Raw genomic sequence first — 27,187 nt, forward strand, 5'->3', positions numbered from 1 at the left:
CCCCACCTCCTCCCTCCCCACCCCACTGCCCTCCTTCACCCCCACCTCCTCCATCCCCTCCCCACTGCTGCCCTCCTGTTGCCTGCACCACTGCTGCCCTCCTCCCTCTTCTCCCCACTGCTGCCCTCCTCCCTCTTCTCCCCACTGCTGCCCTCCTCCCTCTTCTCCCCACTGCTGCCCTCCTCCCTCTTCTCCCCACTGCTGCCCTCCTGCTGCCTGCACCACTGCTGCCCTCCTCCCTCTTCTCCCCACTGCTGCCCTCCTCCTTCTTCTCCCCACTGCTGCCCTCCTGCTCCCCACCCCACTGCTGCCCTCCTTCCTCCCCTCCCCACTGCTGCCCTCCTTCCTCCCCACCTCCTCCATCCCCTCCCCACTGCTGCCCTCCTGCTGCCTGCACCACTGCTGCCCTCCTCCCTCCCCACCCCACTGCTGCCCTCCTCCACCCCCACCTCCTCCCTCCCCTCCCCACTGCTGCCCTCCTTCCTCCCCTCCCCACTGCTGCCCTCCTTCCTCCCCTCCCCACTGCTGCCCTCCTTCCTCCCCACCTCCTCCATCCCCTCCCCACTGCTGCCCTCCTGCTGCCTGCACCACTGCTGCCCTCCTCCCTCCCCACACCACTGCTGCCCTCCTCCACCCCCACCTCCTCCCTCCCCTCCCCACTGCTGCCCTCCTCCCTCCCCCTCCACTGCTGCCCTCCTGCTGCCTGCATCACTGCTGCCCTCCTCCCTCCCCTCCCCACTGCTGCCCTCCTGCTCCCCACCCCACTGCTGCCCTCCTCCCTCCCCTCCCCACTGCTGCCCTCCTCCATCCCCACTGCTGCCCTCCTTCCTCCCCTCCCCACTGCTGCCCTCCTTCCTCCCCTCCCCACTGCTGCCCTCCTTCCTCCCCACCCCCAGCTGGGCCAGGGGCTGGCAGGGGCAGGGCAAGGGGTTGAAGCTGGAGGAGGGGAGGATGGAGACTGGAGATGGGGAAGAAATTCTTCACAGGGAGGCTGGGGAGAGCCTGGCAGAGGCTGCCCAGGGAGGCTGTGGCTGCCTCCTGCCTGGAGGTGTTCAGGGCCAGGCTGGGTGAGGCCTTGAGCAGCCTGGGCTGGAGGGAGGTGCCCATGGCAGGGGGTTGGAGCTGGATGCTCTTTAAGGTCCAACCCATTCCATGGATCTGTGACTCCTACAAGGGCCTCAGCCTGGTGGGAGGGGGCCCCAGCTCAGCTCACAGAGGGGGAGGGTGGCCCAGCTCAGCTCCCAGAGGGGGAGGGAGGGTGGAAGGGACCTCTGGAGATGCTCCAGGCCCAGCCCTCTGCCACAAGAGCTTCACAGGTGGCTTTGGAATGGCTCCACCACCTCTGAGGCTCCACCACCTCTGATGTTCCACCTGCCAGGCACTTCACTCAGCCCTGCTGCTGAGAATCTCTCCAGCTCCTCCCTGCTGCCCACCTAGGAGCCCACAGACCTCTCTCAGTCTCCCTCCCTCCCTCCCTCCCTCCTGCTGAGGCTAATTTCAGAGGCTTCCATCCCAGCTCCCTCATGCTGTGGTCCAAAGCCTGCCCACAGGATGTGCTCTGCTGGCATGGGGAGGACCAGCAGGCCAAGGGCCACCCAGATGCACATCTCCCTGGCCCCATGCCCCCCAGCTGCCTCTGCCCCTGGGGCTCTCTCCCTCCTGGAGGCTTGGGCAGCAGCAGGGCAGGGGAGATGCACAGAGCTGTGGAGATGGAGACCTCCAGGAGCAGAAACCCAGCTTTGAATTCCCCTTTCCTGGCCCTTGAGCAGGAAGAGTTGGAGCTCCCTCGGCAGCAGATGGAGCTGCAAGGCTGCAAGAAGGCAGCAGGGGAAGCCAGGACGACCTCAGCACCATCTGTGTCCTGCTCTTGAGCGCAGCCAGAGCCTGCTGCCTGCTCCCGGGGCCGGGCTGAGAGCCTCTCAGGTCCACCACAGCCCCCCCAGGGGACAGCCCTTAGGGGCTTCTCAACGCCCCACCAGGCTGCGCTGGTGCTAGAGGGGGCTGGGAAGGTCTGTCCCGGGCAGGGAAGGTCTGTCCCGGGCTGGGAAGGTCTGTCCCGGGCTGGGAAGGTCTGTGCCGGGCAGGGAAGCTCTGTCCCGGGCAGGGAAGCTCTGTGCCGGGCAGGGAAGCTCTGTCCTGGCGGGGAAGCTCTGTCCCGGGCGGGGAAGGTCTGTCCCGGGCGGGGAAGGTCTGTCCCGGGCAGGGAAGCTCTCTCCCGGGCAGGGAAGCTCTGTGCCGGGCAGGGAAGGTCTGTCCCGGGCAGGGAAGCTCTGTGCCGGGCAGGGAAGGTCTGTCCCGGGCAGGGAAGGTCTGTCCCGGGCAGGGAAGCTCTGTCCCGGGCAGGGAAGGTCTCTCCCGGGCAGGGAAGCTCTGTCCTGGCTGGGAAGGTCTGTGCCGGGCGGGGAAGCTCTGTCCCGGGCAGGGAAGGTCTGTGCCGGGCGGCGAAGGTCTCTCCCGGGCAGGGAAGCTCTGCCCCGGGCAGGGAAGCTCTCTCCCGGGCAGGGAAGGTCTCTCCCGGGCAGGGAAGCTCTCTCCCGGGCAGGGGGCAGGGGGGGGATGCTCTCAGCCACCTCCCCTCGCTGCGTGTGGCAGCGGCGGCGGCTCGGTGACAAACATATGGCAGCACAGATGGAGCTGTCTGCAGCCGGAGCCAGAGCCTGGGCTGCCGAGAGCGGCAGGAAACCTCCCGCGGTCCCTCCCTGCGGCCAGGAGGAGCCCGGCCCCGGCCCCGGCCCCAGCCCTTCCCCCCCCCCCCCCCGGGATTCCCTCTTGCTGGGTCCCTGGGAGAGGAGCCTGAGCCCCGCCCGGCTCCAGCCTCCTCCCAGGGAGCCGCAGGGAGCCAGGAGGTCTCCCCTGAGCCTCCTCTGCTCCGGGCTGCAGCGGCAGAGGAGCCGGGAAGGGAGGAGTGGCAAAGCGCTGAAGGGAGAGGCGAGAGCCCAGGAGGAGAAAAGAGAGCTGGAAATGATCGGAGAGGAGGGAAAAAACCATCGGGGAGGGGAAAGGGGCCAGGGGTAGAGGAGGGGCCGGGAGCTTTGGGGACCTGGGGCAGGTCCTGATCTGCCGTTAGAGTTTGACGCAGCCCGGGGCAGCCCCGGGGCTGAGTCAGGGCTGGGCGCTGGCTCCGAGGGCGGTGGCTTTGCGGCGAGGCTCAGAAGGAACTCAGCTCCTGCCAGGCTGCCACATCGCTGCCAGGCCCTGCCCGGGACACTGCCCAGCGCCCAGCCATGGTGAGAGAGCTGGCAGCCGCTGCGGGCGCGGAGAAGGGAGCAGGGAGGCAAAGGAGAGGCGAGGAGAGGAGGGGAAGGGGCAGGGGGGAGAGGAAGGGGCAAAGGGGGGAGAAGTAGGGGCAAGGAGGGGAGGAGAAGGGGCAAGGGGGGGAGGAGAAGGGGTAAGAGAGGAAGGAGAAGGGGCAAGAGAGGAAGGAAAAGGGGCAAGGGTGGGAGGAGAAGGGGCAAGAGAGGGAGGAAAAGGGGCAAGGGGGGGAGGACAAGGGGCAAGAAGGGGAGAAGTAGGGGCAAGGAGGGGAGGGGAAGGGGCAAGAGAGGAAGAAAAAGGGGCAAGGGGGAGGGGAAGGGGCAAGGGAGGAAGGAGAAGGGGCAAGGAGGGAGGAGAAGGGGCAAGGGGGGAGAAGTAGGGGCAAGGAGGGGAGGGGAAGGGGCAAGAGAGGAAAGAGAAGGGGCAAGGGAGGAAGAAATGGCAAGGGAGGAAGGAGAAGGGGCAAAGGGGGGAGGAGAAGTGGCAAGAGAGGAAGGAGAAGTGGCAAAGGGGATAGGAGAAGGGGTAAGGGGGGGAGGAGAAGGGGCAGAGGGGAAGGAGAAGTGGCAAGAGAGGAAGGAGAAGGGGCAGAGGGGGAGGAGAAGGGGCAGAGGGGGAGGAAGAAGGGGCAAGGGAGGAAGAAGGGGCAAGGGAGGAAAAAGGGGCAAAGGGGGGAGGAGAAGGGGCAAGAGAGGAAGGAGAAGGGGCGGGGGGGAGGAGAAGGGGCAGGGGAGGAGGAGAAGGGGCAGAAGGGAAGGAGAAGGGGCAAGGGAGGAAGAAGGGGCAGGGGAGGAGGAGAAGGGGCAGAGGGGGAGGAGAAGGGGCAAGAGAGGAAGGAGAAGGGGCAGAGGGGGGGCATAGGGGGCAGAGGATCTTCTGCCCCAAGAGCTGCTGCTGAGCCTCCCTGTGGCACAGGGATTGGAGCTAAATCTGCAGCGGGGAGGGGGCCTGGGCAGGGGCAGAGCCTCCCTGCAGCTGCAGGGGAGCAGGGGCTGGCGTTTGTGCTGTTCTCCTCCATCCCCACCCCTCCTTTCCACCCCCCAGCAGCAGGGCAGGGGGTACCGAGGACCCCCCCCCCCCCGCCGAGGCGCAGCTCCTATCGCATCCAGCCGGGCTGCAGCGAGCCTCGGGCAGGGCAGGATGCGGCCAGGAGGCCTCCGGAGGCTGAGGCCGGGCAGGGAGAGGAAGACTCCTCCCAGCCGTGGGTAGGGGCAGGAAGCTCAGGATGGGTTGGGCTGGAAAGGACCTCTGAGATCATCGGCTGGGAGCAGCCACCCGAGACCACCGCTGCCACTAAGCCCTGTCCTGAAGGAGCCTCACGGCCCCTCCCCAGCCCCCTCAGCCCTCTCCCCACCCGGGGCCAGCCCCAGCCGCCTGGGAGCAGCCAACTCTGCATTTTTCTCTCCTGACTCACGGTTTCTGCTCTGTCCGGGCAGGGCAAGGGGTGGGAAAGGGGGAGGGGAAAGGACTTCTCCTGCCAGGAAGGCAGGGAAGCAGGCAGCAGGTTGCGGAGGCTGCGCCACGGGAGCCGGCAGCTCCCCGGGGGGCATTTTCCATCGGCCACTCCCCAGCCCTCCTTGGGTGGCTGCCTGCACCCCAGCCCTGCTGTGCCCGGGCAGGGGAAGAGACACGGGGCAGGGAAAAATGCGGCTCGACAGGTTGGGCAGAGCAGGCTCCCAGGGCAGGAGGCCCCCAGCAGCCCAAACCCTCCTGCAGAGACCGGCAGGGGGCGCAGGGGCAGGGGGCGCAGGGGCGGGGGGGCAGGGACAGGGGGGGCAGGGGCAGGGGGGGCAGGGACAGGGTGAGCAGGGGGGGCAGGGGGGGCAGGGTGAGCAGAGCCAAGGTGGTCAGGCAGGGGCAGACTTTTCTTCAGCCAGGGTCAGAGTCTTTACCCTGGGGCTAAGCTCTTCCTCACCCCAGCCCCAGGCTCTTCCTCACCTAGAGCCAGGCTCTCCCTCACCCCAGGGCTAAGCTCTCCCTCACCCCGGGGTAAGCTCTTCCTCACTCGGGACCAGGCTCTTCCTCACCTAGAGCCAGGCTCTCCCTCACCCCAGGGCTAAGCTCTCCCTCACCCCGGGGTAAGCTCTTCCTCACTCGGGACCAGGCTCTTCCTCACCTAGAGCCAGGCTCTCCCTCACCCCAGCCCCAGGCTCTCCCTCACCCCGGGCCAGGCTCTTCCTCACCCCAGGGCTAAGCTCTTCCTCACCCTAGAGCCAGGCTCTCCCTCACCCCAGGGCTAAGCTCTTCCCCACCCCGGGGCTAAGCTCTTCCTCACTCGGGACCAGGCTCTTCCTCACCCCGGACCAGGCTCTTCCTCACCCAGCCCCAGGCTCTCCTTCACCCCAGGGCTAAGCTCTCCCTCACTCGGGGCCAGGCTCTCCCTCACCCCGGGGCTAAGCTCTTCCTCACCCTGGGCTAAGCTCTTCCTCACCCTGGGGCCAGGCTCTCCCTCACCCTAGAGCCAGGCTCTTCCTCACCCTGGGCTAAGCTCTTCCTCACCCTAGAGCCAGGCTCTTCCTCACTCCAGGGCTAAGCTCTTCCTCACCCCAGGGCTAAGCTCTTCCTCACCCTGGGGCCAGGCTCTCCCTCACCCTAGAGCCAGGCTCTTCCTCACCCTGGGCTAAGCTCTTCCTCACCCTAGAGCCAGGCTCTCCCTCACTCCAGGGCTAAGCTCTTCCTCACCCCAGGGCTAAGCTCTTCCTCACTCGGGGCCAGGCTCTTCCTCACTCGGGGCCAGGCTCTCCCTCACCTAGAGCCAGGCTCTCCCTCACCCTGGGGCCAGGCTCTTCCTCACTCCAGGGCTAAGCTCTTCCTCACTCGGGGCCAGGCTCTTCCTCACTCGGGGCCAGGCTCTTCCTCCCCCTAGAGCCAGGCTCTCCCTCTGCCGGGGCCAGCGCCCCCTGCAGGGCTCGGCAGCTCCTGCCTTTGCTCCCGCAGCCCACCGAGACCGAGCGCTGCATCGAGTCCCTCCTGGCCGTCTTCCAGCGCTACGCAGGGAGGGATGGCAACAACTGCACCCTGTCCAAGAGGGAGTTCCTGGCCTTCATGAACACCGAGCTGGCTGCTTTCACCAAGGTGAGCCAGCTCCAGCTCCAGAGTCGGCTCCCACCGGCCAGCACCTCCAGGCTGTGCCCCTGGAAGCACCCTGGGGTGGGGGAGTGGAGGAGCTCAGTGCCACCAGAGTCAGGGCATCAGGGCTTGGAGACCCCCAGAGCTCACCCAGGGGCAGCCCCAAGCAAAGCTGAGCTGGGCTGGGGACAGCCCTGGGGGCAGCTCCCAACCCCCCCTGGGCAGCCTGGGCCAGGCCCTGCCCAGCCTCAGCAGCACCAATTGCTGCTCCTCTGCCCTCCCCCTCTCCCCTCTGGCACTTCCCAACCCTCTCCCCTGCTCCTGCCCTGCTCCAACCTCTGGCCCCAGCTCTCTGCTCAGCTCTGGGAGCTCTCCAGGAGCTCTCCCTGGAGCCTTCTCTCCTCTCCAGGCTGAGCTCTGCCAGCCTGGAGCCTCCCAGCAGAGAGCTTCCAGCCCTGCCCCAGCCCTGCTGTGACCTCCTCTGCCCTCTCCCCCAGCTCCCTGCCTGTGCTGAGGCCTCCAGAGCTGCCCCCAGCCCTGCAGGGCTCTCAGCACAGCTCCAGGGGGGGCACAATCCCCTCCCTGCCCCTGCTGGGGGGCACCAGCCCCAGGGCACAGCTCCTCACCCCCCAGCTCCTCTCCCCCTCTCCCCTCTGGCACTTCCAAACCCTCTCCCCTGCTCCTGCCCTGCTCCAACCTCTGTTCCCAGCTCTCTGCTCATCTCTGGGAGCTCTCCAGGAGGTCTCCCTGGAGCCTTCTCTCCTCTCCAGGCTGAACTCTCCCAGCTCCCCCTCTCCCCTCTGGCACTTCCAAACCCTCTCCCCTGCTCCTGCCCTGCTCCAACCTCTGTCCCCAGCTCTCTGCTCAGCTCTGGGAGCTCTCCAGGAGCTCTCCCTGGAGCCTTCTCTCCTCTCCAGGCTGAACTCTCCCAGCTCTCCCTCTCCCCTGCTCCAACCTCTGTCCCCAGCTCTCTGCTCAGCTCTGGGAGCTCTCCAGGAGGTCTCCCCTGGAGCCTTCTGCTCCTCCAGGCTGAACTCCCCCAGCTTGGCCTCACAGCAGGAGGACCTCAGTGGTCTTTGCCTCTCCCCCAGAACCAGAAGGACCCAGCCGTGGTGGACAGGATGATGAAGAAGCTGGACCTGAACAGCGACGGGCAGCTGGACTTCCAGGAGTTCCTCAACCTCATCGGGGGCATAGCCGTGGCCTGCCACAACAGCCTGCTGGTCAGCAGCCCTGCCCCCTGAGCCCGGCTCCGCCTCTGCCCCTCCCCCAGCCCCCGGAGCCCTCCTGGATGCCAGGCTGGCAGCGGTGCCCCCGGGCTGGGCGCTCCCCCACTCCCTCTTCTGTGCGCAGAGAATAAACAGAAGGATCCAAAGCCCAGCGGGAGGGGAAGGAAATGCTTCGATGGCAGCGGCAGCAGGGGGCAGGGACGAGGCAGGGGCCCCAGGGCAGGGGCTCCAAGGCAGGAGCAGGAGCTCCAGGACAGGAGCTCCAGGGAGGAGCAGGAGCTCCAAGGCAGGAGAATGAGCTCCAAGGCAGGAGCAGGAGCTCCAGGACAGGAGCTCCAAGGCAGGAGAATGAGCTCCAAGGCAGGAGCAGGAGCTCCAGGACAGGAGCTCCAAGGCAGGAGAATGAGCTCCAAGGCAGGGGCTCCAGGGAGGAGCAGGAGCTCCAAGGCAGGAGGAGGAGCTCCAAGGCAGGAGCTCCAAGGCAGGACCAGAAGATCCAAGGCAGGACCAGAAGATCCAAGGCAGGACCAGGAAATCCAAGGCAGGAGCCCCAGGTAGGACCAGGAGCTCCAGGCAGGAGGAGAAGCTCCCAGGCAGGAGCTCCAGCCAGGGGCAAGAGCTCCAGGAACAGGGGCTCCAAGGCAGGAGCAGGAGCTCCAATGCAGGAGCAGAAGCCCCAGACAGCACCAGGAGCTCCAGGCAGGGGCAGGAGCTCCAAGGCAGGAGCTCCAAGGCAGGAGCAGGAGCTCCAAGGCAGGGACAGGAGATCCAAGGCAGGACCAGAAGATCCAGGGCAGGGGCTCCAGGGCAGGAGCTCCAGGCAGGGGCAGGAGATCCAAGGCAGGGGCAAGGGCTCCAAGGCAGGAGGAGGAGCTCCAGGGCAGGAGGTCCAGCCAGGACCAGGAGCTCCAGGGCAGGGGCTCCAGGGCAGGAGCAGGAGATCCAGAGCAGGAGCTCCAGGGCAGAAGGAGGAGCTCCAAGGCAAGGGCTCCAGGGCAGGAGCTCTAGGCAAGAGCAGGAGCTCCAAGGCAGGACCAGGAGCTCCAAGGCAGGAGCTCCAGCCAGGACCAAGAGATCTAAGGCAGGGGCTCCAGGCAGCACCAGGAGCTCCAAGGCAGGAGCCACAGGCAGGGGCAAGAACTCCAGGGCAGGAGCTCCAGACAGGGGCAAGAGCTCCAGGAACAGGGGCTCCAATGCAAGGGCTCCAGGCAGGAGGAGGAGCCCCAGGGCAGGAGCTCCCAGGCAGCACCAGGAGCTCCAAGGCAGGAGCCCCAGGTAGGACCAGGAGCTCCAGGGCAGGAGAATGAGCTCCAAGGCAGGGGCTCCAGGGAGGAGGAGGAGCTCCAAGGCAGGAGCCCCAGGCAGGAGCAGGAGATCCAAGGGAGGAGCAGGAGCTCCAGGCAGGAATTCCAGGCAAGAGCAGGAGCTCCAAGGCAGGAGCTCCAGACAGGAGGAGGAGCTCCAGGGCAGGAGGAGGAGCTCCAGGGCAGGGGCTCCAGGCAGGAGGAGGAGCTCCAGGGCAGGAGGAGGAGCTCCAAGGCAGGAGCTCCATTCAGGACCAGGAGCTCCAAGGCAGCACCAGGAGCTCCAGACAGCACCAGGAGCTCCCAGGCAGGAGCAGGAGCCCCAAGGCAGGAGCAGGAGCCCCAAGGCAGGAGCAGGAGCTCCAGGCCCTGCCCTCTGCTCCTCAGCTTGATGTGAGGACATCTCTGCAAGCCCTGGAGATCCCCCCCAGCCTCTTCAGTGCCCCAGGGGGCAGGCAGGCTGTAAGAGAGACTGAAGGCTCCAGCAGGCAAAAGCAGAGCCAGGAGGGGGAGGAGGGACAGCAGCAGCAATTAACCCCCAGCAATGAGCAGGGCCAGGAGGAATGGCTGCAAGCTCTGCAGCCTCCAGGGCCTGGCAGGACCTCTCCAAGCTTGGTGGCTTCAGGGGGCCAGAGAGGGGAGGGGGAGGTGGGAAGAGAGGGAAGGGAACCTCTCCTGCCTCGAGCAAGAGCCAAAGTGAGCCCCAAGGGAGGGGGAGCAGGGTGGGCAGAGGCCTTTATTGAGGGGAAGTTGACTGTTTGGAGGGCACAGCACAACCCCAACCCCAACCCCAGCCCCACAGCAGCACTGGGAGCCTGAGTTGCTCTCCTGGCCCTTAGAGGAGGCAGCAGAGCTGGCCCCAGGCAGGGCAGCCCTCAGCTGCAGCCCCCCTGGGTGGGTGGGGGGGTCCCAGGCTCAAGCTCCAACTCCTGGCCAGGCTCAGCAGGGCTTGGAGGTCTCCCAGGGTGGAAGGGGCAGCAGCAGGTCCTGCAGAGCTTGCTGTGGGGCTTGGCAGAAGCCAGCCCTGAGGCCCTGGCAAAGGGCAAGAGAGATGCCCAAGGGGTGGGGGAGGCTGAGGGGGGGAGGGAGCAGCACAACGACAACTACTTGCTGGGGGGGGAGGGGAAGGGCTTGGGCAGGGCCTTGGCAGGGCCTGGGCAGGGCCAGGGTGCAGACAGCAGGAGGGGCAGGGGGGAGGGGCAGGGGGAAGGGGCAGGGGGGAGGGGCAGGTTCCCATCCTGCTGGGGAGCTGAGGGAGGGTCCCTGCCCGGCCAGCTCAGGCCTAGCGGAACTGGAGGGGACTGATCCTGAGCCCCAGGACGTCCTTCCCGATCTCTGTCACCTGGGGAGCAAAAGGAGATTGGGTCAGGAAGCCCAGAGCCTGCCCAGCCCTGCTGCAGCCTGCCCAGCCCTGCCCAGCCCTGCCCTGCCCAGCCCAGCCCTGCCCAGCCCAGCCCTGCCCAGCCCTGCTCCAGCCTGCCCAACCCAGCCCAGCCCAACCCAGCCCTGCCCAGCCCAGCCCTGCCCAGCCCAGCCCTGCCCAGCCCTGCCCAGCCCAGCCCTGCCCAGCCCAGCCCTGCCCAGCCCAGCCCTGCCCAGCCCTGCTCCAGCCTGCCCAACCCAGCCCAGCCCAACCCAGCCCAGCCCAACCCAGCCCTGCCCAACCCAGCCCTGCCCAGCCCAGCCCTGCCCAGCCCAGCCCAGCCCTGCCCTGCCCAGCCCAGCCCTGCCCTGCCCAGCCCAGCCCTGCCCAGCCCAGCCCTGCCCAGCCCTGCTCCAGCCTGCCCAACCCAGCCCAGCCCAGCCCAGCCCAGCCCAACCCAGCCCTGCCCAGCCCTGCCCTGCTGCAGCCTTCCCCAGCCCAGCCCTGCCCAGCCCAGCCCTGCCCAGCCCAACCCAGCCCAGCCCTGCCCAGCCCAGCCCTGCCCAGCCCAGCCCAGCCCTGCCCAGCCCAGCCCAGCCCTGCCCAGCCCTGCCCAGCCCAGCCCTGCCCTGCCCAGCCCAGCCCTGCCCAGCCCAACCCAGCCCAGCCCAGCCTTACCCAGCCCAGCCCAACCCAGCCCAGCCCAGCCCAGCCCAGCCCTGCCCTGCCCAGCCCAGCCCTGCCCAGCCCTGCCCTGCTGCAGCCTTCCCCAGCCCAGCCCTGCCCAGCCCAACCCAGCCCAGCCCTGCCCAGCCCAGCCCTGCCCTGCCCAGCCCAACCCAGCCCAGCCCTGCCCAGCCCAGCCCTGCCCAGCCCAACCCAGCCCAGCCCTGCCCAGCCCAGCCCTGCCCAGCCCAACCCAGCCCAGCCCTGCCCAGCCCAGCCCTGCCCTGCCCAGCCCAACCCAGCCCAGCCCTGCCCAGCCCAGCCCTGCCCAGCCCAACCCAGCCCAGCCCTGCCCAGCCCAGCCCTGCCCAGCCCAACCCAGCCCAGCCCTGCCCAGCCCAGCCCTGCCCAGCCCAACCCAGCCCAGCCCTGCCCAGCCCTGCCCAGCCCAGCCCAGCCCTGCCCAGCCCTGCCCAGCTCTGCCCAGCCCAGCCCTGCCCAGCCCAGCCCTGCCCAGCCCTGCCCAGCCCTGCCCAGCCCAGCCCAGCCCTACCCAGCCCTGCCCAGCCCTGCTGCAGCCTGCCCAGCTCTGCCCTGCCCAGCCCAGCCCTGCCCTGCCCAGCCCTGCCCAGCCCAGCCCAGCCCTGCCCAGCCCTGCCCAGCCCAGCCCTGCCCTGCCCAGCCCTGCCCAGCCCAGCCCAGCCCTGCCCAGCCCTGCTGCAGCCTTCCCCAGCCCTGCTGCAGCCTTCCCCAGCCCTGCTGCAGCCTTCCCCAGCCCTGCTGCAGCCTGCCCAACCCAGCCCTGCCCAGCCCAGCCCAGCTCAGCCCAGCCCAGCTCAGCCCAGCCCTGCTGCAGCCTGCCCAACCCAACCCAGCCCAGCCCAGCCCTGCTGCAGCCTTCCCCAGCCCAGCCCAGCTCAGCCCAGCCCAGCCCAGCCCAGCCCAGCCCAACCCTGCCCTGCCCAACCCAGCCCTGCCCAGCCCAGCCCAGCCCTGCCCAGCCCTGCCCTGCTGCAGCCTGTCCAGGGGGGAAGCTGCTGGAGGGGGGTCTGGAGAAGGGAAAGCTCTGGAGGGGAGGAAGCTCTGGAGGGGATGCTGCTGGAGGTGGGGATGCCACTGGAGGGGATCTGGGGGGAAGCTCTGGAAGAGGTCTGAAGGGGAAGTTCTGGGAGGGGAAAGCTCTGGAAGGGGAAGCTCCAGATGGGAAAGCTCCAGAAGGAAGAGCTCTGGAGAGGGAAAGCTCTGGAAGAGGTCTGAAGGGGAAGCTCTGGGAGGGGAAAGCTCTGGAGGGGAGGAAGCTCCAGAGGGGAAAGCTCCAGACAGGAAGCTCCAGAGGGGGAAACTCTGGAGGGGAAGCTCTGAAGGGGAAGCTCCAGAAGAGGTCTGAAGGGGAAGCTCTGGAAGGGAAGCTCTGGAGGGGGAAAACTCTGGAAGAGGTCTGAAGGGGAAGCTCTGGGAAGGGGAAGCTTTGGAAGGGGTCTGGGAGGGGAAGCTCTGGAGGGGGGAGCTCTGGAAGAGGTCTGAAGGGGAAGCTCTAGGTGGGGGAAGCTCTAGAAGGGGTCGGGGAGGAAGCTCTGCAAGGGGGAAGCTCTGGAAGGGGTCTGGGAGGAAAGCTCTGGAAGGGGGAAGCTCTGGAAGGGAGGAAGCTCCAGAGGGGAAAGCTCCAGACAGGAAGCTCTGGAGGGGGAAGCTCTGGAAGGAGGAGCTCTGGAGAGGGAAAGCTCTGGAAGAGGTCTGAAGGGGAATCTCTGGAGGGGGAAGCTCTGGAAGGGGAAGCTCCAGATGGGGAAGCTCTGGAAGGGAAGCTCTGGAAGGGGGAAGCTCTGGAAGAGGTCTGAAGGGGAATCTCTGGAGGGGGAAGCTCTGGAAGGGAAGCTCCGGAGGGGAAGCTCCAGAGGGGAAAGCCCTGGAAGGGGAAGCTCCAGATGGGAAGCTCCAGAGGAGAAGCCCTGGAGGGGAAGCTCCAGAGGGGAAGCTCTGGAAGGGGAAAGCTCCAGAGGGGAAAGCCCTGGAAGGGGAAAGCTCCAGAGGGGAAGCTCCGGAGGGGAAGCTCCAGAGGGGAAGCTCTGGAAGGGGAAAGCTCCGGACGGGAAGCTCCAGAGGGGGAAACTCTGGAGGGGAAGCTCTGGAGGGGAAAGCTCTGGAAGAGGTCTGAAGGGGAAGCTCCAGATGGGGAAGCTCTGGAAGGGAAGCTCCGGAGGGGAAGCTCTGGAAGGGGAAGCTCTGGAAGTGGGGAAGCTCTGGAAGAGGTGTGAAGGGGAATCTCTGGAGGGGGAAGCTCTGGAAGGGGAAGCTCCAGATGGGGAAGCTCCGGAGGGGCTGCCGCCGGCGGGGCAGGGGGACACTGCTGGCGGGGGCCTGGGGAGCTCAGCTGGGGGGTGGGAGGGGGGTTGCTGGAGCCCCTCTCACCGTGGTGACCCTGCAGATCTGCCCCTGGAACTCGGGGCAGTAGCAGGCGCCGCTGAGGGGGCAGCGCTCCAGCGCCTTGCCGCGGTAGATGGGGCGGTAGGAGGCGGCGCAGATGTCGAAGGGGTTGTGGGGGTCGTAGCTCAGCTGCTGGCTGTCGCTGGGGTTCTTCTCGCAGGCTGAGAGGATCTTGCGGGTCTGGAGGCAGGGGGGGGGGAGAGGCTCAGGCTCAGGCTCAGGAGGGGCTGCCAGGCTGAGCACAGCCCCCCCTGGGGGGCCTGGGGGGGGCGCTGTACCTGCTGAGCCACCTCCGGCTTGGGGCCCAGCTCCAGCAGGCGCCGGGCGAAGGCTGCGGCGGTCTTGAAGTTCTTCAGCTTGAAGAAGAGGTTGAGGGCAGTGCGCAGCACCAGGATCATGTGCACAGGCTGCAGGTTGGAGTGGGTGAAGTAGGCTGCCATCTGTGCCAGGGAGGGGAGGGACACACACAGGGGGTGGGCGAGGTGACCACCAGCAGGGCTGCCACAAACCCTCCCTGCCCGGCCCCGGCGGCTCCCTGCCCCGGGCCGGGGGAACGCTGGAGCCGCAGAGGCCTTGGGCTTGGAAGGGCTCCTGGAGAGCAGGGAGGCTGCCCCACAGCTTCCCTCAGCCCTGCCCCACAGCTTCCCCCAGCCCTGCCCCACAGCTTCCCCCAGCCCTGCCCCAGGGCACCAGCAGGGCACCTCAAAGGCTCAGCCAGCCCCAACCCCCCTGCCCTGGGCTGGGGCAGCTCACACCAGGGCAGGTTGCTCACAGCCACCTCCAGCCTGGCCTCAAAATCCTCCAGGGGTGGAGACTGCAGCACTGCCCTGGGGCAGCCTGGGCCAGGCTCTCACCATCCCCTCCCAGGGCCCTCAGCACCACAGCCCCAGGGCTGGGGAAGGCTCTCAGCACCCTCCTGGCCCTCAGAACCACAGCTCCAGGGCTGGGGAAGGCTCTCAGCACCCTCCTGGCCCTCAGCACCACAGCCCCAGGGCTGGGGAAGCCCTCCAGGGATGGAGACTCCAGCTGGGAGCAGCCTGGGCCAGGCTCTCACCAACCCTCCAGGGCCCTCAGCCCCACAGCTCTGGGGCTGGGGACTCCACCACTGCCCTGGGAGCAGCTTGGGCCAGGCTCTCACCACCTCCTCTAGGGCCCTCAGCACCACAGCTCCAAGGCTGGGGAAGACCTCCAGGGATGGAGACTCTACCTGGGGGCAGCCTGGGCCAGGCTCTCACCACCCCAGGGCCCTCAGCATCACAGCCCCAGGGCTGGGGAAGCCTCCTCCAGGGATGGAGACTCCACCACTGCCCTGGGGCAGCCTGGGCCAGGCCTGGACCAAGCCTCCAGGGACAGAAATGGTTCCTCAGGGCCACCCTCAACCCCCCCTGGGGCAACCTGAAGCCATTTCCTCTTCCCTTGGCAGCAGAGCCCAACCCCAGCTGGCTCCAAGCTCCTCTCAGGGCTCTGTGCCCAGCCAGGAGGCCTCCCCTCAGCCTTCCCTTTGCTCCAGGCCTTCCCAAGCCCTTTTCCACCACCCCCCCAGAGCCCTCAGCACCACAGCCCCAGGGCTCGGAGACCCCTCCAGGGATGGAGACTCCAGCTGGGAGCAGCCTGGTTCAGGCTCTCAGCACCCTCCTGGCCCTCAGCACCACAGCTCCAGGGCTGGGGAAGCCTTCTCCAGGGCTGGAGACTCCACCACTGCCCTGGGGCAGCCTGGACCAAGCCTCCAGGGACAGAAATGGTTCCTCAGGGCCAGCCTCAACCCCCCCTGGGGCAACCTGAGGCCATTTCCTCTTCCCTTGGCAGCAGAGCCCAACCCCAGCTGGCTCCAAGCTCCTCTCAGGGCTCTGCGCCCAGCCAGGAGGCCTCCCCTCAGCCTTCCCTTTGGCTCCAGGCCTTTTCCAGCCCCCCCCCTAAAGGCCTCTTTCCCCTTCAGCTCCCTCCCAGGGCCAGCAGCTGCTGTACCTCACAGCTCCTCTTCTGCTGCTCCAGGGTCTCCTTGGGCAGCTTCTTCCTCTCGATCTCCATGGAGAGCCCCACGATGTACTCGCGGCAGATGGCAATCAGCTGCTGAGCCTTGGAGGGAGGGAGGGAGGGGGGCAAGGGTCAGGCCTGCAGCCCCCTGCCCCAGCAGCAGGAGGAGGAGGGGGCCCTGCCTCTCACCTCAGCTATCTCCTGCTTGTTGTCCACCACCAGCAGGGGCACACTGAGCAGGATGGAGCGGAACTTCTCCACCGCCTCCTCGAACTTGCCGGCGGTGGTCAGCTGGTAGCAGAGCTGCAGGCGCTGGATCAGGTCGTTGAGCTTCAGCCCCACGGCAGGCAGGGCACCCTTCAGGCCCCCTTCCTTCCTGGGGGGGGGCACCAGAGAGGGGGGGGTTGGGAGGGCACACTGCAGAGCACTGCGGAGCTCAGCAGCCCCACAGCATCGCCAAGGTGGGAAGAGGCCTCGAGGGTCACCGAGTCCAAGCTGTCCCCACAGACCTCATGGCCAGCTCCAAGGGCCACATCCAAGCCCCCCCTGAACCCCTCCAGGGGTGGGGACTCCACCACAGTCTCACAGCATCACCCAGGTTGGGAGATCTCAAAGGTCATCAAGCCCAAGCTGTCCCCACAGACCTCATGGCCAGAGCTTGGCTCCAAGGGCCACATCCAATCCCCTCCTGAAGCCCTCCAGGGATGGGGACTCCACCACAGCATCACCAAGGTTGGGAGGGACCTCAAAGATCATTGAGTCCAAGCTGTCCCCACAGACCTCCTGACCAGAGCTTGGCTCCAAGGGCCACATCCAAGCCCCCCCTGAACCCCTCCAGGGATGGGGACTCCACCACAGCATCACCAAGGTTGGGAGAGACCTCAAAGGTCATCAAGCTGTCCCCACAGACCTCATGGCCAGCTCCAAGGGCCACATCCAAGCCCCTCCTGAAGCCCTCCAGGGATGGGGACACCACCACAGTCTCACAGCATCACCAAGGTGGGAAGAGACCTCAAAGATCATCAAGCCCAAGCTGTCCCCACAGACCTCATGGCCAGCTCCAAGGGCCACATCCAAGCCCCCCCTGAACCCCTCCAGGGATGGGGAACTCCACCACAGCATCACCCAGGTTGGGAGAGACCTCAAAGATCATGGAGTCCAAGCTGTCCCTAAAGACCTCATGGCCAGAGCTTGGCTCCAAGGGCCACATCCAATCCCCTCCTGAAGCCCTCCAGGCATGGGGACACCACCACAGCCTCACAGCATCACCAAAGTTGGGAGAGACCTCAAAGATCATCCAGTCCAAGCTGTCCCCACAGACCTCCTGACCAGAGCTTGGCTCCAAGGGCCACATCCAATCCCCCCTGAACCCCTCAAGGGGTGGGGACTCCACCACAGCATCACCAAAGTTGGGAGAGACCTCAAAGGTCATCAAGCCCAAGCTGTCCCCACAGACCCCATGGCCAGCTCCAAGAGCCACATCCAAGCCCCCCCTGAACCCCTCCAGGGCTGGGGACTCCACCACAGTCTCACAGCATCACCAAGGTTGGGAGAGACCCCAAAGGTCATCAAGTCCAAGCTGTCCCCACAGACCTCATGGCCAGAGAATGGCTCCAAGAGCCACATCCAATCCCCCCTGAACCCCTCCAGGGGTGGGGACTCCACCACCTCCCTGGGCAGCACATCCCAATGGCTAACAACTCTCTCAGGGAAGAACTTTCTCCTCACCTCCAGCCTAACCCTACCCTGGCACAGCTTGAGGCTGTGGCCTCTTGTTCTGGTGCTGCTTGCCTGGGAGAAGAGCCCAACCCCCACCTGGCTGCAACCTCCCTGCAGGGAGTTGTGGAGGGCAATGAGGTCTCCCCTGAGCCTCCTCTTCTCCAGGCTAAGCAACCCCAGCTCCCTCAGCCTCTCCTCACAGGGCTGTGCTCAAGGCCTCTCCCCAGCTTTGTTGCCCTTCTCTGGACACCTTCAAGTCTCTCAATGTCCTTCTTGAACTGAGGAGCCCAGAACTGGACACAGGACTCCAGGAGTGGCCTCAGCAGTGCTGAGCACAGGGCAGGATGAGCTCTCTGCTCCTGCTGGCCACACTCTGCCTGCTGCAGGCCAGGCTGCCCTTGGCCTTCTTGCCCCCCTGGGCACACTGCTGGCTCCTCTTCAGGCAGCTGTCAACCAGCACCCCCAGCTCCCTCTCTGCCTGGCTGCTCTCAGCCACTCTGCCCCCAGCCTGGAGCTCTGCCTGGGGTTGTTGTGGCCAAAGTGCAGCCCCTGGCACTGGGACTTGTTGAATGCCATCCTGTTGGGCTCTGCCCCTCTGCCCAGCCTGGCCAGGGCCCTCTGCAGAGCCCTGCTGGGGCAGGGGGGTGCAGGAGCTGCTCTCCACCCCTCCAGGCTGGGATTTAGGGGTTCAGTGACCACTGCTGCTGTGAGGAGCAGCCGGGGGGGAGCCCAGGATGTGCAGGGGGAGCCTGAGCTGTGCAGGGGGAGCCTGAGCTGTGCTGGGGGAGCCTGAGCTGTGCAGGGGGAGCCTGAGCTGTGCTGGGGGAGCCTGAGCTGTGCTGGGGGAGCCTGAGCTGTGCAGGGGGAGCCTAAGCTGTGCTGGGGGAGCCTAAGCTGTGCAGGGGGAGCCTGAGCTGTGCTGGGGGAGCCTGAGCTGTGCTGGGGGAGCCTAAGCTGTGCAGGGGGAGCCTAAGCTGTGCAGGGGGAGCCTGAGCTGTGCAGGGGGAGCCTGAGCTGTGCAGGGGGAGCCTGAGCTGTGCTGGGGGAGCCTGAGCTGTGCAGGGCTGTGGAGAGCTTCCATCCCCTCCCTGGGCATTGTGCCCCCTGGGGGGAGCCCTGCTGGGGCAGGGGGGTGCAGGAGCTGCTCTCCACCTCTCCAGGCTGGGATTTAGGGGTTCAGTGGCCACTGCTGTTGTGAGGAGCAGCCAGGGGGGATCCTGAGCTGTGCAGGGCTGTGCAGAGCTTCCATCCCCTCCCTGGGCACTGTGCCCCCTGGGGCAAGCTGCTGGCGGGGGGGAGCCCTGCTGGGGCAGGGGGGGGTGCTGGCCTCCAGGCTGGGGCTGTGGGAGGCTGGGGGGCAGAGGGCAGGCAGCAGGGGGAGGAGGGGAGGCTGGCAGCTGCTCACCAGTTGCGCTGGGGGAAGCCATAGAGGGCAGGCAGGGAGGGCAGGGCCTGGTAGGTGCTGCGGCCCCGGGCGTAGGTCTGCAGGAAGAGCTGCTTGTAGGGCCCGAAGTTGGTCACCCCCACCTGGTCATGGAGCAGCTGCAAGGCACACAGGGAGCCTGCTGAGCCAGCCTGGGGCCTGCTGAGCCAGCCTGGAGCCTGCTGAGCCAGCCTGGAGCCTGCTGAGCCAGCCTGGGCCCCCAGGCCAAGCCCCCAGCTGAGAGCTCTCCCAGCCAGGGGCAGCGGCGGCTCCGGGGCAGGGCTCCCAGGCCGGCCCCAGCCTGGGCAGGGGGCAGCTCCAGGGGGGCACAGGGGGGCACAGGGGGCACCTACCCTCATGGCTGTCTCGAAGGAGCCTGCCAGGATGTGGTCCACAGGCAGCTGAGAGTTGTTGCACCACACCTAAGGGAGAAGGAAGTGAGGAGGTGCAGCCGCTCCTGGCCCTCACCAGCCCCAGCCCCCTGCACCCCCAGGCTCCCACTGAGAGCCCCCAGGAGGCCTCCCAGGGCAAGGGGGAGACAGCCCCAGCCCTGGGCCAGTACCTGAGCTGTCCCCCAGCTGCTCCTCCTCCCCCCCAGGCTGCTCCCCCAGCTCCCTCCTCTGCCCCCAGGCTGCTCCTCCTCTCCCCTGGCTGATCATTCTCCCCCCCAAGCTGCTCCCCCAGCTCCCCCCCAGGCTGCTCCTCCGCCCCCCAGGCTGCTCCTCCATCTCCTCCCCAGGCTGCTCCCCCAGTTCCCCCCCAGGCAGCTCCCCTCCAGGCTGCTCCTCCTCCCCACCAGGCAGCTCCCCCCAAGCTGCTCCCCCAGCTCCCCCAGGCTGCTCCTCCTTCCCTCCAAGCTGCTCCTCCATCTCCCCCCCAGGCTGCTCCTCCAGCTCCCCTCCAGGCTGCTCTGCTGGGCTCAGAGCTGAGAGCCCCCAGGAGGCCTCCCAAGGCAAGGGGCAGGCAGCCCCAGCCCTGGGCCAGTACCTGAGCTGCCCCCCAGGCTGCTCCTCTGCCCCCCAGGCTGCTCCTCTGCCCCCCAGGCTGCTCATTCTCCCCCCCAGGCTGCTCCCCCAGCTCCCCCCTAGGCTGCTCCTCTCCCCCTCCAAGCTGTTCCTCCATCTCCCTCCCAGGCAGCTCCCCTCCAGGCTGCTCCTCTGCCCCCCCAGCTGCTCCTCCAGCTCCCCTCCAGGCTGCTCTGCTGGGCTCAGAGCTGAGAGCCCCCAGGAGGCCTCCCAGGGCAAGGGGGAGACAGCCCCAGCCCTGGGTCACTACCTGAGCTGCCCCCAAGCTGCTCCTCCATCCCCCCCAGGCTGCTCCTCCATCCCCCCAGGCAGCTCCTCCTCCCCCCTAGGCTGCTCCTCCAGCTCCCCTCCAGGCAGCTCCTCCTCCCCCCTAGGCTGCTCCTCCATCTCCCCCCCAGGCAGCTCCCCCCCAGGCTGCTCCTCCTCCCCACCAGGCAGCTCCTCCATCCCCCCAAGCTGCTCCCCCAGGCTGCTCCTCCTTCCCTCCAAGCTGTTCCTCCATCTCCCCCCCAGGCTGCTCCCCCAGCTCCCCTCCAGGCTCCTCTGCTGGGCTCAGAGCTGAGAGCCCCCAGGAGGCCTCCCAGGACAAGGAGGAGACAGCCCCAGCCCTGGGCCACTACCTGAGCTGCCCCCAGGCTGCTCCTCTGCCCCCCAGGCTGCTCCTCTGCCCCCCAGGCTGCTCCTCCTGCCCCCTGGCTGCTCATTCTCCCCCCCAGGCTGCTCCTCCAGCTCCCTCCCAGGCAGCTCCCCTCCAGACTGCTCCTCTTGCCCTCCAGACTGCTCCTCTCCCCCCAGGCTGCTCCTCCATCTCCCCCAGGCTGCTCCTCCATCCCCCCCAGGCTGCTCCTCCATCCCCCCCAGGCTGCTCCTCCATCTCCCTCAGGCTGCTCCTCCATCCCCCCCAGGCTGCTCCTCCATCCCCCCCAGGCTGCTCCTCAGGACCAGGAGGGGAGAGCCCCAGCCCTGTGCCACTGACCTGAGCTGGGCTGGTGCCCTTGGTGGGGGGCACAAAGAATCCTTCCTCTGCAGCTCCTGCAGGGCCAGCAGGCACCTCCTGGTGGGGGGGAGGCACAGGGAGCAGTGGGGAAGCTGCCAGCAGCCAGAGCTGTGCTGAGCAAAGCTCTGCAGCCCCACAGCACAGCCAGCAGCAGCAGCAGCTGGCTCTGCCTTCCCCAGGGGCTGCCCAGGAAGCTTCCTACCAGCTCAGGGGGGAGATCCAAATCCTCTTCCACCTCCCAGCCACCTCCTTCCTCCTGCCCTCTGGCCAGGCCTTCCTCCCCAAAGCCTTCTCCAGCATCCACAAAGCCATCTGCAGGGAGCAGGGCAGAGGGGGGGGGGAGAGGCTCTCAGGGCTCTCTCTCACCACAGAGGCAGAGCTGAGGCCCCTGCCAGAGCTGAGGCCCCTGCCAGAGCTGAGGCCCCTGCCAGAGCTGAGGCCCCTGCCAGAGCAGCTCTGGGGCCCTCTGGGCCCCTCTGACCTTCATCCAGGTGCAGCTCTGCATCCTCTCCCCAGCCCTCGGTGCCCACGGCGTCGATGTCGATGTCTGCAGCCAGGGCTCCTCCTTTGCCTGCCCCCAGGGGAGAAGCTTTGCACTGCCTGCAGCTCCTCAGCCTGCAGAGGGCCCTGCAGCTCCTGCAGGCCCAGCCCTGCCCCAGGGCACCACCACCCCCCCAGGGCACCACCACCCCCCCAGGGCCCTCAGCACCACAGCTCCAGGGCTTGGAGACCCCTCCAGGGATGGAGACTCCACCTGGGAGCAGCCTGGGCCAGGCTCTCACCACCCCAGGGCCCTCAGCACCACAGCTCCAGGGCTGGGGAAGCCTCCTCCAGGGATGGAGACTCCACCAGCACTGCCCTGGGACAGGTCTGGACCAAGCCTCCAGGGGCAGAAATGGTTCCTCAGGGCCAACCTCAACCCCCCCTGGGGCAACCTGAAGCCATTTCCTCTTCCCTTGGCAGCAGAGCCCAACCCCAGCTGGCTCCAAGCTCCTCTCAGGGCTCTGTGCCCAGCCAGGAGGCCTCCCCTCAGCCTTCCCTTTGCTCCAGGCCTTCCCAAGCCCTTTTCCACCATCTCCCCAGGGCCCTCAGCACCACAGCTCCAGGGCTTGGAGACCCCTCCAGGGATGGAGACTCCACCTGGGAGCAGCCTGGGCCAGGCTCTCAGCACCCCCCAGGGCCCTCAGCACCACAGCTCTGGGTCTGGGGAAGCCCTCAAGGGATGAAGGCTCCAGCACTGCCCTGGGTCAGGCTCTCACCACCCCCCCAGGGCCCTCAGCACCACAGCTCCAGGGCTGGGGCAGGTTCTCAGCACCCCCCAGGGCCCTCAGCACCACAGCTCTGGGGCTTGGAGACCCCTCCAGGGATGGAGACTCCAGCTGGGAGTAGTCTGAGTCAGGCTCTCAGCACCCTCCTGACCCTCAGCACCACAGCTCTGGGGCTTGGAGACCCTTCCAGGGCTGGAGACTCCAACACTGCCCTGGGCCAGGCCTGGGCCAAGCCTCCAGGGGCAGAAATTGCTCCTCAGGGCCAAGCTGAACCTGCCCTGGGGCAACCTGAGCCTCCCCTGGGGCACAACTCGAGGCCATTTCCTCTCCTCCTGTTCCTTTCCTTTGTGGGGGGGGGAAGAGCCTGACCCCCCTCAGCTGGATCCCAGCCCCTGGCAGGGGGCACAGAGCTGAGGGCTGAGGCCTCCAGCACCAGCTCAGGAGCCAGGGAGGGCCAAAAGCCTCTGCAGCCCCTGCAGGCACAAACCTTTGCTGGCAATGGTGCCCTCAAAGAAGCCCTTGGAGACAGTCAGCAGGGGCCAGTTGGTGTCCAGGGGCAGGACAGGGGCAGGAGGCTGCAGCAGCTTGGCATTGGGGTCAATGCCTGGGACCTGGGCAGGCAGGGGAGAAGGCAGCAGCTGAAGGCCCCCCCAGGGAAAAGCCCAAGCCCAGGGCTGGGGCAGGAGGAGGCCTCCAAAGCCTCAGGAGGGCAGGAGGAGAAAGCTGCCTGGGGGGAGGCTGCTGGGGGCCTGGGGGGAGGCTGCTGGGGGCCTGCTGCAGGCTGAGCCCAGAGAGCCTCAGAGGGGAGCTGAAGGCTGGGGGGGGGGGCAAGGGGCTGGGGCTGGCATCTGCCCAGGGGTGCCCAGGGCCAAGGGGCACAGAGTGGAGCCCAGGAGGGGGAAAGTTGTTTGGGGGGAGGCTGCTGGAGGCCTGCAGCAGGCTGAGCCCAGAGAGGCTGTGGAGAGCTTCCAACCCCCCCTGGGCACTGAGCCCCCCTGGGGGGAGCCCTGCTGGGGCAGGGAGCTGGGGGCAGGGAGCTGGGGCAGGGAGCTGGGGGCAGGGAGCTGGGGCAGGGAGCTGGGGGCAGGGAGCTGGGGCAGGGAGCTGGGGCAGGGAGCTGGGGGCAGGGAGCTGGGGCAGGGAGCTGGGGCAGGGAGCTGGGGGCAGGGGCAGGGAGCTGGGAGCTGGGGCAGGGAGCAGGGAGCTGGGGCAGGGAGCTGGGAGCTGGGGCAGGGAGCTGGGGCAGGGAGCTGGGGCAGGGAGCTGGGAGCTGGGGCAGGGAGCTGGGGCAGGGAGCTGGGAGCTGGGAGCAGGGAGCTGGGGCAGGGAGCAGGGAGCAGGGAGCTGGGGGCAGGGAGCTGGGGCAGGGGCAGGGGGCAGGGAGCAGGGGGCAGGGAGCTGGGGCAGGGAGCAGGGAGCTGGGGCAGGGAGCTGGGGGCAGGGAGCAGGGGCAGGGAGCAGGGAGCTGGGGCAGGGAGCTGGGGGCAGGGGCAGGGAGCTGGGGGCAGGGGCAGGGAGCAGGGAGCTGGGGCAGGGAGCAGGGAGCTGGGGCAGGGAGCAGGGAGCTGGGGGCAGGGAGCTGGGGCAGGGAGCTGGGGCAGGGAGCTGGGGGCAGGGAGCTGGGGGCAGGGAGCTGGGGGCAGGGAGCTGGGAGCTGGGGCAGGGAGCTGGGGCAGGGAGCTGGGGGCAGGGAGCTGGGAGCTGGGGCAGGGAGCTGGGGCAGGGAGCTGGGGGCTGGGGCAGGGAGCTGGGGCAGGGAGCTGGGGCAGGGAGCTGGGGCAGGGAGCTGGGAGCTGGGGCAGGGAGCTGGGAGCTGGGAGCTGGGGCAGGGAGCTGGGAGCTGGGGCAGGGAGCTGGGGCAGGGAGCAGGGAGCTGGGGCAGGGAGCTGGGAGCAGGGAGCTGGGAGCTGGGAGCTGGGGCAGGGAGCTGGGGCAGGGAGCTGGGGGCAGGGAGCTGGGGCAGGGAGCTGGGAGCAGGGGCAGGGAGCTGGGGCAGGGAGCTGGGGGCAGGGAGCTGGGGGCAGGGAGCTGGGGCAGGGAGCTGGGGCAGGGAGCTGGGGGCAGGGAGCTGGGGCAGGGAGCTGGGGCAGGGAGCTGGGAGCTGGGGCAGGGAGCTGGGGGCAGGGAGCTGGGGCAGGGGGCTGGGGCAGGGAGCTGGGGGCAGGGAGCTGGGGGCAGGGAGCTGGGGCAGGGAGCTGGGAGCTGGGGCAGGGAGCTGGGGGCAGGGAGCTGGGGGCAGGGAGCTGGGGCAGGGAGCTGGGAGCTGGGGCAGGGAGCAGGGGCAGGGAGCTGGGGGCAGGGAGCTGGGGGCAGGGAGCTGGGGCAGGGAGCTGGGGCAGGGAGCTGGGAGCAGGGAGCTGGGAGCAGGGAGCTGGGGCAGGGAGCTGGGGCAGGGAGCAGGGAGCTGGGGGCAGGGAGCTGGGGGCAGGGAGCTGGGGGCAGGGAGCTGGGAGCTGGGGGCTGGGGCAGGGAGCTGGGGGCAGGGAGCTGGGGGCAGGGAGCTGGGGGCAGGGAGCTGGGGCAGGGAGCAGGGAGCTGGGGGCAGGGAGCTGGGGGCAGGGAGCTGGGGGCAGGGAGCTGGGGGCAGGGAGCTGGGAGCTGGGGCAGGGAGCAGGGAGCTGGGAGCAGGGAGCTGGGGCAGGGAGCTGGGGCAGGGAGCTGGGGGCAGGGAGCTGGGAGCAGGGGCAGGGGGCAGGGAACTGGGGCAGGGAGCTGGGGCAGGGAGCTGGGAGCTGGGGGCAGGGAGCTGGGAGCTGGGGCAGGGAGCTGGGAGCTGGGGCAGGGAGCTGGGGCAGGGAGCTGGGGCAGGGAGCTGGGGGCAGGGAGCTGGGGGCAGGGGCAGGGAGCTGGGGGCAGGGAGCTGGGAGCTGGGGGCAGGGAGCTGGGGGCAGGGAGCTGGGGGGCAGGGAGCTGGGAGCTGGGGCAGGGAGCAGGGAGCTGGGAGCAGGGAGCTGGGGCAGGGAGCTGGGGCAGGGAGCTGGGGGCAGGGAGCTGGGAGCAGGGGCAGGGGGCAGGGAACTGGGGCAGGGAGCTGGGGCAGGGAGCTGGGAGCTGGGGGCAGGGAGCTGGGAGCTGGGGCAGGGAGCTGGGAGCTGGGAGCTGGGGCAGGGAGCTGGGGCAGGGAGCTGGGGCAGGGAGCTGGGGCAGGGAGCTGGGAGCTGGGGCAGGGAGCTGGGCAGGGAGCTGGGGCAGGGAGCAGGGAGCTGGGGCAGGGAGCTGGGAGCTGGGGCAGGGAGCAGGGAGCTGGGGGCAGGGGCAGGGAGCTGGGGCAGGGAGCAGGGAGCTGGGGCAGCTCCCCCCAAGGCCTCCCCCCCTGGGGCAGGGTCCTCACTGTCTCCTTCTCAGGATCAAAGGTTTCCTTCAGGCTCTCAGCTTCCTCATCCAGGCCATGAGTGGCAGCTGTCAGGTAGGCCAAGGACTCTGCAAGGAGACCCCAGGGAGGGCTCTTCAGTGCCTGGAGAGGGAAAGCTTCTGCCCCCTCCAGCCCTGGCCACGCTGCCCCTCCCCAGCAGCCCCCCCAAGGGGCAGCAGCACTCCCTGGGGGGGGCTTGGCCCTGGCTGTGGGGCTGTAGCTGCTCCTCTGGAGCTGCCCTGCAGCGGCCTCAGGCCCCCTGGAAGCTGCTCCTGGGCTGCCTCCTGCTCCTCTGCCTCCAGCTGAGGGCCTGAGCTGCTCTGCCTCCAGCCTCCCAACCTCCTCCCCAGCCTCCCAGCCCCCTCCCCAGCCTCCCAGCCCCTCCCCGGCCTCCCAGCCCCTCCCCGGCCCCCCAACCCCCTCCCCAGCCTCCCAACCCCCTCCCCAGCCTCCCAACCCCCTCCCCAGCCTCCCAACCCCCTCCCCAGCCTCCCAACCCCTCCCCAGCCTCCCAACCCCCTCCCCAGCATCCCAGCCCCCTCCCCAGCATCCCAGCAACCTCCCCAGCATCCCAACCCCCTCCTCAGCATCCCAACCCTCTTCTCAGCATCCCAGCCCCCTCCCCAGCCTCCCAGCCCCTCCCCAGCCTCCCAGCCCCCTCCCCAGCCTCCCAACCCCCTCCCCAGCCTCCCAGCCCCTCCCCAGCCTCCCAGCCCCCTCCCCAGCCTCCCAGCCCCTCCCCAGCCTCCCAACCCCCTCCCCAGCCTGCCAACCCCCCTCCCCAGCCTCCCAGCCCCCTCCCCAGCATCCCAGCCCCCTCCCCAGCCTCCCAGTCCCAATCCCCAGCCTCCCAGCCCCCTCCCCAGCCTCCCAGGCCCCTCCCCAGCCCCTCAGCCACCTCCCCAGCATCCCAGCCCCCTCCCCAGCCCCCTCCCCAGCCTCCCAACCTCCTCCCCAGCCTCCCAGCCCCTCCCCAGCCTCCCAACCCCCTCCCCAGCCTCCCAGCCCCTCCCCAGCCTCCCAGCCCCCTCCCCAGCCTCTCAGCCCCCTCCCCAGCCTCCCAGCCCCCTCCCCAGCCTCCAGCCCCTCCCCAGCCTCCCAGCCCCCTCCCCAGCCTGCCAACCCCCTCCCCAGCCTCCCAGCCCCCTCCCCAGCCTCCAGTCAGCCCCCAGGGAAGTCTCCCAGCTGCAGAGAGGTCCTGAGGGTGAGGAGACCCTGGCACAGCTTTGCCCAGGGGAGGATTTGGCTGCCCCCTCCCTGCAGGTGCTCAAGGCCAGGCTGGATGAGTCCCTGAGCAAGCCTGGGCTGCTGGGAGGTGTCCCAGGGGGGGCTGATCTTGGGGTCCCCTCCCCCCCCAAGCCCCTCCCTGGCCCTGGGACTCCACTCTGGCCACAGTTCTTGAGGATCCTGACCCTCTCAGCCACATCTCCCAGGTAGAGAGCGTTCTGGTAGTGCCCACTCATGTCCCTGCGGATCTCCGCTGCCAGCCAGGGCAAGGTCACAGCCCCCAGCTGGGCTGCTGCCCCCCCGGGCCCCCTGCATCCCACCCCCACAGGCTGACCCCCCCAGGCCCCCCTGCATCCCACCCCCAGGCTGACCCCCCCAGGCCCCCCTGCATCCCACCCCCCCAGGCTGACCCCCCCCGGGCCCCCTGCATCCCACCCCCAGGCTGACCCCCCCAGGCCCCCCTGCATCCCACCCCCCCAGGCTGACCCCCCCCCCGGGCCCCCTGCATCCCCCCAGCCCCCAGGCTGCTCCCCCTGCATCCCCCCACCCCAGGCTGCTGCCCTCCCCCGGACCCCTGCATCCCCTCACCCCCCCAGGCTGCCCCCCCCCAGCCCCCCTGCATGCTCCCCCCCCGGCGCCCTCTGCATCCCACCCCCCAGGCTGCTCCTCCCCAGCTCATCCCCCAGGCTGCTCCATCCCCCCCTTGGCTCCTCCTCCACCCACCCCAGGCTGCTCCTCCCCAGCTCCCCTCCAGGCTGCTCCTCCCCAGCTCCCCTCCAGGCTGCTCCCCTCCAGGCTGCTCCCCACTAGGCTGCTCTCCCATCTCCCCCAAGCTGCTCCTCCTTCCCCCCAGGCTGCCCCCCTGCCCCCCAGCCCGCTCCTCCATCTCCCC

The 27,187-nt window shown here is 68.6% G+C and overlaps 2 protein-coding genes across 2 annotated transcripts; one reads left to right on the top strand and one right to left on the bottom strand.

Annotated features, from left to right (window-relative positions):
* Positions 1-3,118: 3,118 nt before the first annotated feature.
* On the top strand, positions 3,119-7,704 carry S100A11 (S100 calcium binding protein A11). The gene is made up of 3 exons (XM_068169062.1): positions 3,119-3,227; positions 6,193-6,330; positions 7,416-7,704. The coding sequence occupies exons 1-3, from the start codon at positions 3,225-3,227 to the stop codon at positions 7,566-7,568; spliced, it is 294 nt and encodes a 97-aa protein (XP_068025163.1). The 5' UTR covers positions 3,119-3,224; the 3' UTR covers positions 7,569-7,704.
* Positions 7,705-9,565: 1,861 nt separating this feature from the next.
* Positions 9,566-26,567, bottom strand: COPA (COPI coat complex subunit alpha). The gene is made up of 13 exons (XM_068168995.1): positions 26,453-26,567; positions 25,048-25,136; positions 22,204-22,327; positions 20,930-21,019; positions 20,651-20,760; positions 20,428-20,505; positions 18,780-18,848; positions 18,409-18,545; positions 15,474-15,660; positions 15,276-15,386; positions 13,589-13,750; positions 13,296-13,490; positions 9,566-10,199 (listed from the first exon to the last, which is right to left on the bottom strand). Exons 1-13 carry the CDS (start codon positions 26,529-26,531, stop codon positions 10,140-10,142), a joined length of 1,491 nt encoding a protein of 496 aa, XP_068025096.1. The 5' UTR covers positions 26,532-26,567; the 3' UTR covers positions 9,566-10,139.
* Positions 26,568-27,187: the final 620 nt, after the last annotated feature.

The sequence above is a fragment of the Melanerpes formicivorus genome, unplaced genomic scaffold, assembly GCF_026170545.1.
Source record: "Melanerpes formicivorus ecotype bairdi unplaced genomic scaffold, bMelFor1.0.p_v2 SCAF_164, whole genome shotgun sequence".
In the NCBI taxonomy this organism is placed as follows: Eukaryota; Metazoa; Chordata; class Aves; order Piciformes; family Picidae; genus Melanerpes; species Melanerpes formicivorus.